The sequence below is a fragment of the Chanos chanos genome, chromosome 6, assembly GCF_902362185.1.
Source record: "Chanos chanos chromosome 6, fChaCha1.1, whole genome shotgun sequence".
Taxonomy (NCBI): Eukaryota; Metazoa; Chordata; class Actinopteri; order Gonorynchiformes; family Chanidae; genus Chanos; species Chanos chanos.
The window spans coordinates 42,311,898-42,323,454 of record NC_044500.1 but is presented as its reverse complement, the minus strand read 5'-3'; the positions used below and the strand labels follow the sequence as shown (position 1 = coordinate 42,323,454).

The window sequence follows — 11,557 nt, the reverse complement described above, 5'->3', positions numbered from 1 at the left end:
TCTTCATATAAATTATAACAGAGCATGTGAGGTACACGAATGTGAGATCTGGCTTGCTATCTTTTTTTTTTTTTCTTTTCTTTCTTTTTTTTCTCTCTGCCTCGTGTACTCCCATTGTTTCCAGATACAAGGAAGTTAATGTTAACATTTTGAAAAGCAACTGTAATAGCCAGTAGAATGTATCCATCTTCCATTAAGAGTGAAATATTTTAGAGTAAAAATACAATGGTGAAAAGATAAAAAAAAATGGATAAACCTTTCTTTATGACAATAACAACTGTAGACACAGCCTGAATAGAAACATATTGATATTTAATGATCTCAAATCATGCCTGATACATGAAATGCAACAAACCCCCTACAAACAAAACCCATCTTGGTCGAACAGATTTTCCTGAGTATGGATAGCACCTGGTAAAAGAAAGAAAGTCATGTACATTTGCAGCTCAGCCTTAGTAAATATTAACACTTATAACAACTGCCATCATACATTAAAATATTTACAACCTGACCGGCTAGTTAAAACCACATATGTTATCTAGACAGATTATTTGTATGTTTGAATACAAGGTTGGATGTTTACCCATTGAAGTTAGCTGAAGAGTTTTCTCAAATCTGCAGCCTCTCTGCCCATTTCCTCTTCTGTTCTCCATTTGGCAGGATTATCTTCATCCTCCTTGTCGTGTTTCTGAAGCTGAGCACAAAAAGCACATTAGTATCAGTTTAAAATTCATTTTATATAGACACTTCTGATCAGTTAGTCTACTTGGCATTTCAGTTTACTGCATAACTAAACCCCAGTCAAAGGCTAAACAGACATAACTTTTTATTCTCATATTTTACCATTACGGTGAAAATGATCATTTTTGGAGAACTGTTCATTTATATATCTCAGCATTTAATAAATGACTTCACCTCTACAGCAGTGCAAACCTCCTAAAACGGATCAGACAATAGAATAATGGGGAATCTCATTTGCCATGGATTGCAAAAATATAACTGAGAGTATATTAGTACATTTTAACAGTCTCATAATGTACCTGCAAGGATCATTGTTATGACTCTATAGTCACTTTAAGCAAAAGGAGGGTTTCTAAGCACAAAGAAAATGTCTCTCCCCTTTCACAATGTGCACTGCGAGAAGCCATAATGGGTCATTGAGTACAGCTATGAAAAACACTGAATGTGACATATTCAATTCGAACATCCGTTGAGTTCCTTTTAATGGTATACAGTTTGGAAAGAAATAAAAGATTTTTTTTTTTTTTGACTAATGTGTCCCTCAGGATGCACAGCAAAGTTCTAGAAAGTGTCGCAGCGTTCACAAGCATCTGGTGTGAGTCATGAGGGGAATTTGAAAATACTGGAAAAAAAAAAACAAAACTGGAAGCACTAATGGATGGTTTATGACCAAAAGTAATGAAACTTTCATTTTATTAGATAATATTCAGAACAGTATTTATTTCAAATTCCTGAAATGAGTAGGATATGCTTATCCATGCTTACAAACAATAATTAGACAAATATGGTGGGGAATTAATAAGGCTCATGCTATCAGGCATACGCAGTGATAAAGCAGCCCACCAACAAATAAAATTTTTGAAATTATTCAAAAGTAAAGTGTGAATTAAAAAAAAAAAAACATATAACCAAGTCGTATGCTATAAGAATAATGCTTATTTGTTTCTTTCGTATTTTTTAAAGAGGAGTTTACTCTTTACTGCATAGTCTTCTGGAGCATGACGATGCACATTTTGGAATGTAATCTGTAACAACATTAACAGAATCTTTGTTTTTTTGTTTGCTTTGCCTTTTTGTTTGTTTTGTTAAGTCCTATGAGATTAGTCATGTTTCATATTTGGGAAGAATATGTTAATGTACGGAAGAGATTGAGTCTCATAGAGTGGTTTGTCTAGACCTTTTCTCTGTTCATCTGCTCTTAGAGAAAGAGACAAAATGCACTGATCATTCTGCATCGTCGACTCAGCACAGGCAAATCGCACTGTATTAGGATCTCCTCTGTTTCCCCTACAGGACATTTTGCGACGAGTAGATGATAACATTCCTTGGTGAAGAGACTGAAGTGAGCTTGGCCATAGTTTGTGATTTTCTTACAAAGGGAGAAAAGCTACACTGTACATGACACAGAAGATTTCACATGGTGGAATTATCCATTGGAATTAATTGAAAATGCCGCGGAATCACATCTCTGTCCTTGGTGTTGCACCAACCGAGACATTTTATAAATAAAATAAATACTCCATATTGTGTACTTAACAATGCAGCACTACAGATGTACTCGTACACTGTCAAAACATTGCATCACATGAGAAGATTAATTTGTATTACTTTTTACTGTAGGTCACAAACCAACTGCCTCCTATCCGTGACATTGCGCAAAGCACTCAACTTAAATGATCGTACAGCTTCTTCATAAAGATTAAGTAATGTGCTCACGATGAACAATGGATGTTACAGGACAAGACTGTAAGAATCCTGGAAAAATCATTTCATTAAATTCTACTCAAATAACAGCTGTTAGTCGACTGCTATGTCATTTTATACAGTTTCATCACTGTGCAGGTGTGGAAATGGAATGTGTTTGAATACCTCAAGTCAAAACAGCACCTGTCATAAACTGCCTTTCACTGAATGGATATAAATGGCCATAGAACAGATATTTATCTAAATATTGAAACAGAGCAACCATAACGAGAAAGATTTCTATGTAATTCTGACATATTTATTGGATTATCTTCAATCCATGACAAATGGAGTATACATTATGAAGTGAGTGTATTTCAATGAGCATATTTCATGATCATTTCCATTAAGAGAAACATGGAGTTAAAAAAACTGGAGATCAGGGTTTGATGTATTCACCAGTCAGGTGGATATTCTGGATACTGTTATACTCTTAGTAGCTTTCTAACACACACTATCCAACGATCACTAACTTGGACCGCTACATCAAGTGTTAATAATGATGTAATAGGTCATTTAGACCTGTAGTTCATACACTCACACTACAATAGCTTACACTAGGAGGCCCTTCAGAGAGAATGGTGTTACTAGTGAAACAACTCTGCATGTTTCCATGAAAGACACTTATCTCTGCAGGCTACAGGCTGAGGAAGAAAAACCAAGCCACATGTTTCCATGCTAACTGGAGTACAGGTGTCTAAACACGCACTTGTGTGTGTTTCACCCTAAGGGCGTATGAAAAGCTCCACAGTGCAGCCTCCCCGTAGAGCAGCCTCTGTTTCTGCCATGTGACTGAAGGCGTCCGCGGATAGTATGCCTTGCGGTCGTCTGGATGCCGACAAAGGGGACCATCGCTGCATGTGAAAAAGCCGGCATGTGTGAATCACATTCCCCCAGGCACATTAATGTTTCAATTTATGTCTTTATTAAAGACATATATCAGTGTAAAATGGTGGGGTATGATGGGCTTTTTGCAGTGCCTCTTGACATTTAGCAGAATACTCTTGTAAAAGTCGACAGTTCATTGTGATCTGCCTGGTTCGCGACACTAAGACCTCGTCTTACACTTAGCAGTTAGGAAACCTGACACAGGGGGTCAGCACATAATTATAGCTGAACAAATGAAATCCAGAAGGCGGAGTCTAGCTATCTCTGCGTCGGCTGCTTTTTAATGATTCAATCGGTTTTACCGGATTCTTTTTTGTTTTTGTAAACTGACATTCACCGACTTAAATTTCACCCCAGAAAATAACGCAGAAAGGAAATAACAACATATATGCCTTGGTGTGTAAGAATCAGCAAACCTGGTATAAATGGATTTACAGAGATCAAATGACAGATAACGTATGGATGAAGGACTTAAACACAGTAATGGAAATATGAAGACACACACAGCCACAGTCCTAAGAGGCTGGAAAAATGGCTTAGAACAGAGACCACGGTATAATAATGGACAAAAAAAAATCGAGCTCTCACCCCTTATTGCATTAACCAGCTAACTGTTCCACATCCACACACATAGGGAACTGAACGTGCATCCAGTGGAACAGAAAGAAAGAAAGCATACAGAAACACATCACATTCATGTGACACTTAAACCCAAACAGCATCAGTTAGTAATTGTAGTCTTCCTCACGATGGGTTTTTAAGCATGTGCGGTTTAATTGACAAGGTAATATTCTCTGACCCCCTGATATTCTGTGTTACTGAGCTGGCCACTGTACTGTGAGATGAGTTTCTGTACAGTAAGCACTTAGAGGAGGGAGAAGAAACTCCCACCAGCAGGGTCTGAACAGATTGTCTGCAGGCTTCTCCTCCTGTCCCTCTGCTGTGACGGGGGCCATCTCGATGGCATGTAAATACATTTTAGCATCTGGTACAGTAATTACCCCGCAAAAAAATAATATTCCCCAGATTTAAAAAAAAAAGAAAAAAAGAAGAAAAGTCCCTGCCATGACAGCTTGTCATGCATGCCTGTGTTCCTTGGCTGTGTTATTAAGCTCGAGAGACATTGCAATGTGGATTCTAAAACATGGTGTGTTCTAATTGGTTGGCTCGCTTGCCATCCCCATCATGTGACTTTCCCCACTGTTCTACACACCACAGGGAGAGAGCAGACTCTGACCTGACTTTGGATTTGTCAGCCTTCATGTGAATATCAAGTAGATAACACGCCACGAGGACAATATATCTCGACGGAGGACACAAAAGCAGATATACCATTGTCTGAAAGGACATTTCTAGTTTGCTTCGGTGGGTTACTCCAAATTTATCCACTTTGACGGAATGATTTCTTTTTTTTGGTGATGTAGAGACATAGAGATGAAGAGAAATAGTCTTTGTTAATTGCCCTCTGAATACCACTGAATGAAATCCTATCCAAGTAGCCCAAGATTTCTAAGCAGTACGGTTTTATGAAAAGAAAAGAAGAAAAGAAAAAGGTCTTGAACTTAAGTTGCTTATGTAATTCCATCAAGACATTGTTTCAGTGTTAATGCAGACCTTTCAAGTTAAACAAAGACAGAAGACTTCTATTTGTTCCATCAACACACTCACAGTTAGACAGCCTTGAACCTGGATTCCGGGCTTGAATTCACTGGGGTTTTAAAAATTGAGAAATCATGTCTACATTCAAAGTTTTCTAAAGAACCTTGAGAGAAACCAGGCCTTCTAGAAAAGTCAGCCAGGTGATAGTGTATCTTGAGGTAAGAAAAATTGGACTTGATTAACCCCTTGGTAACCCCATTTTCTTTGACTGTTACCCTGTGTCATAGCATATACAGGGTGTGACCTCATAAGTCAAGCAGGACATGCTTTCATTAAACAGTGACCTTGAGGTGAAGAGGAACATTTTGACCTCAGTGTCATCTTCTCCCTACTGTCTCTCACAGATCATAAAAGTCTTAAGACTGGCTTTCTGAGAGTTCATACAGACATTGCTTATCTAGGAAAACAACCAAACAGCTTTTCTTAGTGAGATTATGTTTATTTGTGTATTAGTGCTAAAGTGAGATTGCATGACCTATTCCCTAGAGAGGTCTTTAATATACAATAGATGGAGAGAGAGAGATGGTCATAGCTTTGTCAAATACCATTAAATGATCATGTCGTCACTACTGAAAGAGCCAAGAATTGAATTAAGCAGTTTTTAAGGCCGAATTTGTCTCTGACCTCACACTGTTTTATCCTTATGGATTATTAGAAGTGGTATACATCAGGGAGTTTCCGTTAGGACCTTTTCTTGCCGGTCCGGTGTCCAGAAAGAATTTATTTTACCGGATAAATTTGAAACTTACTGGTCACGTTTCAATAACAGTCAGTAACAAATGCTACAGATGCAAATATAACATACGCCTTGGTTGACAAAAGAATGACAACGACCTAAAATCAGTTTGACTATTTAATGAACAGTAACGATTAAGCAAAACGAACAGTAATGATTGGGCAAAACCTCTACATCAGCCACTAAAATGTAGGTTATAACGAAACATCTGTAACCTTTAACATATGAAAGTCCTCTGCTGCTGACTTAAAATCAAATGTGTCCAATGTGTCTTAGCAGTTTGTAATGCTGTCAATAGGCTGTTTCACTGTCAAAACAGAAATGTCCTTGTTTAGGGTTAGCCTTTATAGCTACATTTTGTATGAGCTTTATTACCCCACATTTTGACCGGCAAGTTTTAATTTATCTTTTTTTTTTCTTTCTTTTTTTTTTTTTTAATAAATTTTACTGGGCAAAAAACGGTAATTATTGGCTAACAGAAACCCTGATATACCTATTATAGTATTATACAGTGTTTTCTTTTCCACCCAGATTTTTCTCTCTCATCATAGGAAACATAAACATTGGATGGAGATGGCACATCTCGTGATTTGCAGTGAACAATAACAAGCCAAAGAGAATTCATTACAACTTTTATCACCGACTCTGGTACTGAGTAAGCGTTGATGAGAAATACTGAGGGAAGGAGACTCTTCTACAATATGTTTTCCCTCACACAAATTCCCTGGACTATCTCAATGGCTCAATCATTTTCTTAATTTCAGAGCATACAACAACTAATTCTATATGTGCTCATTTGAAAATCACGTTTTTTTTTTTTTTTCATTAAAGAAGATGAAATGTTGCATTTTTTTTTACCCAATTACGTACCATCAAACAGAATTACAAAAACCTCGGACCCTTTTACTAATTAATGTCTGTTTCTGGATTCTCCTTTTTGATGAAAGAGAGAAAACCCACATGATTCAAATCATCTCTCTCTCTTGGATGAATGATTGAAGAACCTTGCTCCATTTGACTCTCAGGAATAGTTGACTATTATCTTAGTTGCATTCACTGAAAGAACTGAATGGTTCCAGCTCTGGACCAGGTGTGGTGAGGGTATTCTGTATTCTCATAATGGCTGGGTGGCGACAATGAGACAAAATTATATGATGAGTCAATGGGTCTGTGTTTCCCTAAATCCGTAGTACATGATATTGCTGTGGTATAGCATGTCTATACTCCACAAATTAAAATAATTAATTCCATCGTGCCAAAAAAACAAAAACAAACAACAAACAACAACTACATTGACAACAACAAAAAACCCCCCAATAAATGTATTTTAATAAGGAAAATGGTTTGAATTGAAAACAAGTTGAGCCTTAGACCCCATCAAGATTAATAACATTGCTATGAATGTCCCCTGTACTATGTCAGAAAAGTCTGCACAATCTATTTTAATAGTCCACAGAGTTGTGTGTGCATACTTTAATGACATTTTCTTTTTTTTTTTTTTTAAACTTCATTTCACGAAGAAATAAAGAAAATCTTCAGAAAGCTCTCAGTGGCCAGTAGTCAGGAAATAATTGAGTCTGATAGCTTGGCTTTAATGCACAGAACACAAAGGTTTAATAGGAAAGTGGAGCTTTGATGAAAGCTCACAGCTGCTTCAGGATTAGCTGTGTCAGAATCGGAAATCCAAAGGCATCTCGATACTGACAGAGAAGAGAGACCTGACCTTTATCAAAGGGTTGACCTTCAGTTCCTCTGTCCTGAATGGCTGGCCGCTCTCATCCTCCATTATCTCGCTCTGTCAGATCACATTGGACCTCTCTCTCTCTCTCTCTCTCTCTCTCTCTCTGTCTCTCTCTTGCTTTCTCTTTCTCTCTCTCTCTCGCTCTCTCTTTCTCTCTCTCTTTCTCAGACTTCATAATATCGTTTTCCTCTGTGTAACAGTAATGATTTCTCTTCACAACGCTCCGTCACACAAACTGTCATTTACCTTTGCAGTAAGCCACCCGTCTAAGGAACTGGATTAAGGAGACAGACAGTAAATCTGTCCTTTCTTTGCACTTTTCAAACACCCAGACCTGATTTCGCAACTAATGTATTCCATCTCATTTACGATGCTGTCAGTTTCTCGCCATTTGCAGGTAATTAAAGCAAATGTAAAACGTGGCATTCGAAGAGTGAGCATTTTCTCAGCGTTATAAAAAGTGATCGGCTGTCAAAACGAGTTTGACAAAGAGCTCTGTTGTAACGGGGGGAAAAAAAAGATGCTAAGTGACAACATCTGTTTTCATGTTCTCTGATGAATTTCTTAGTTTGTGACATTTTTTGCTGATTGACAGGAACAAAAGCAGCAAAGACAATGCATGTACTTCAAAAAAAAAAAAAGCTGAGAAGCTAGAAAATTACAAAACTACAGTATGTGGAATGGAAAAGGATCAGATTTACTCTATCTTCTGCTCAGTATGTCTGCTGAGTTTTGGCTGGCTTCCAGTCCTGCTGTAAATGAATGGGAAACAGGCACTCAACTGGCCCAGCGCAGGGTGACAAGACGTCTCAGTGGACTACTGGACAATCTGTTGTGTGTCACAACATCCAGTGGCTTCTCTCACGATGAAGACTAATTACTCACACTGACGATATGTCTTGCATCCCCCCCCCCCCCCCCCCCCTTCCCCATCTTGGGAATCCAAGAGGGACAACTTTCACAGTGAGGGTATGGGACAACAATTCAGCAGAAGAGTGAGAGAGTGCTAATTAAACCAGGACTGGTATTTCTGCCTCACTCAGTCTTTCCTACAGGGGCTTACGTCATACCCACACCCTATATTCAGAAACTTTCAACTCTTTTTCATGCCTGCACATACAACACAGTTTCCTTTTGTTCATAGTTTAGTTCTCTGTTTTAGTTTAACATCCCAAACAGCAGCGGTGGCATATTATCAAAATGGAGCCCTTTTGTCCCTAAGGTACACACTGTCCCCTATGGTACTCAAAGCGTGAGCAACGTCTTACGTAGGTACAATGCTTTTGAACAAGAAAAAAAAGAAAGAAAAAAATATTGAGTGAGAAACCACAATGAGAAAGCAGGACACACCATCCTGTACAGCCCACAGACTACAAAAAGCATCACCACATTGTCCTTAAGACCTCTCCAAACAGTAGGTATAAACCAAGTGCTTTTACGATGACCTTTCCAACGGCTATGAAAACCTAATGAAAGACGGTGCTAAGTAATGCACTGTAATTGCAGTACCACACATGTGCATAGGGTTTTCCTGGCGAAAACGGGGTCGTTATTTCACACGGCTTATTTGCGCGCTGTCACCTAGCCAAGCAGCTTTTTGTCTTTGTCAATCAACATCAAAATTACCTGAAATGTGTTGCTAATGGCCACAAAAACTCCAAGATTGCCACATATTACAATGATTATGAAGGAAGCTAAGCATCACTATTAGGACTGACATTTGAGTTGGATGTTAATTTAGCAATCACATGCTTGAATAGTTGTTATGATAGAAAATGAGGATAAACACCAGATGTCCAGACAGATGACAATCTCTGGGACAAGATCATCGCATATCCATGGATATCCATGGAATGAAGTGTGCGCATACTTTTCATTTGAGGAGTTCCACGGGAGAGGGGTGGGGGTGGGGGGACAGAGCATTCTCTTAAAGGGTACCTTGAGTGTGAACAGAAGGGCTTTTATCAGCTCACTGCAATGATGACTTGAGAGCCAGCAAGCTGGTAGTAAATGGGGGGAAAAAACAGGAAAAAAAGAAAAACAAATCCTTAACAAGAGAAATATGTCATATAAAATACATAGTGCGTATAAATCTATCTATCTATCTATCTATCTATCTATCTATCTATCTATCTATCTATCTAAGGACAAAGAAAACAAAAATTAACTAATTACATAAAAATTACCTAAAATTCTCTCTCTCTCTGTCTCTCTCTCCCTTCCTGTCTTTCTTTCTCTCTCATACACATACAAATACACATACACACGGGGTGCATATTTAAACCTGGCCCCACATAGAAGCTAAATATACTGTGAAAAAAAAACTGTGAGGCGTGAAACTTGCTTCAGGTAGAGCACTGAGAGAAAACAAGCAAACTTTCCTTTCATGTAGCAAACATGCTCTCCTGTGAAAAAGGTCATAGTGCATCACACTTGAATTAACAGCATGCATCGCTCGGGTGCACTTCACATAGGGAAGACCTCATTAATATGAAGACTGACATTTTTAAATTAAACATAACCATCAATAAATTTAAAGCTGAGATTAAGTGATGTGAAAAAGACCTGAGGAGCGCTTCCTGTGGTTGACGTAATGTATTACCATGTAACGGCGTTAAAGGAAAATACGTGATGGACATTTAAAACATGATGATTGTCTTAAAGTTACTGATGCTGCAAGTATTAGAGGAATGTTGTATATTGTGTAACTGAACTAGCATTCATGTTTACAAAATGTATCTATACACCCAGAGATATCACTGTGATTTGCTGCCGCAGTATGCTTTGTCGTGTGTAAGGCTGTATCTTGGGGATAAGGCTCAGAACATTGTTTATACTACACTGTTCATAAAAGGCATTTTTCCCTCACCCATAATTATGGCATTACTTCAAAAAACATTTAAAAAAAAAAAAAAAAAAAAATACCTGACATGCTTCCAGTAATCCTTGCATTCAATTACTAACCAGCATTAATCAATAGTCATTTCATTAATGGGTTTTTTTTCTGGAGAGCTTCTGAGTGGCGGCACAGCCATTTTACACAATCCAAACACGGACAGGAGTCAAATATAAGCCTCACCCTCTCCCCTCTGACCGCTAATTGCAGATAATTGTCTCTGCAGTTTCTGTGATGATCAGAAGCCACTCGCTGTGTGGGTGGCTGGATGGTGTCATACGCATTTAACAATGAGCCACTTATGTGCTCCAAAAATCAACTTTGACTATGGGGGTGGTTTTAATGCTCTGCTCTATTCAAACCTCCTCCTCTTGTTCTTGTTCAAGTGTATCGTATACCCGCGTCTTACTCTCTCTAGTTAAGCTCCTGAGGATATGAAAAATAAAAGCCTTCATCCATTTCTAAAGAAACACGTCAGCTGTTATGCAAACATTTATGCGATTTTTTTTCTTTTTTCTTTTTTTTTGAGATTTAGCACAAAATCAAGCTCAGAAGAAAGAACAAAAAGGTACTTCTTATTGTTCTGATAATGTTACAGAGCTTGCTGAAGCTTTGCTATGTCAAAAAAGGGTTAAACTTTTTAAAATGGAAATGTAAGGTTTTGTTACAAAAAGAACACCTCGATGAGTTATAATGGAGGATAACTGTAAGGCTTGATAAAAGTGAGATCAAGACTTTTCAGTCACGGCTTCCTTGCCTTCTCACTCACAGAAACATAGAAAAGATCAACCAACTCGGGTCAGAGGGGATGGCCCCCTGATCACTAAATGTTGGCACCTGTGAACTCTAAAACTGGGGCAATTAACACACCATGAACGCTTAACTGCGCTCAACCAAAGTAAAACAATTGTGACAACAAGGATTGTACATTAAAACACAAAAAATAGCTCTGTGAGGTTAAAAGTAAGCCGTGACGATCTTATCTTCACAGCTTCCATTTCTTACATTGACATAGCTGTAGGTGTTAGAGGAACGCGCATACCTGAAAACTCTTGTTGACAGCTTCATTTCTGAACTTTATGTCTCTCAAAGTGATTACTACCTCAACAAACACATATGTTAATTGAAAGCATAGCATTTTTGTCAGTAATGT

At 38.1% G+C, this 11,557-nt stretch overlaps 1 protein-coding gene across 1 annotated transcript in view; it reads right to left on the bottom strand.

Moving 5' to 3' along the window:
* Positions 1-319: 319 nt before the first annotated feature.
* Positions 320-11,557, bottom strand: part of fhit (fragile histidine triad diadenosine triphosphatase) — a 145,977-nt gene continuing 134,739 nt past the window's right edge. The window contains exons 7-8 of the mRNA XM_030777829.1: positions 584-694; positions 320-411 (exon numbers count right to left, since the gene is read on the bottom strand). Of these exons, the coding sequence (XP_030633689.1) occupies positions 593-694 (102 nt within the window). The 3' untranslated portion in view covers positions 320-411; positions 584-592. The remainder of the gene's footprint in view (positions 412-583; positions 695-11,557) is intronic.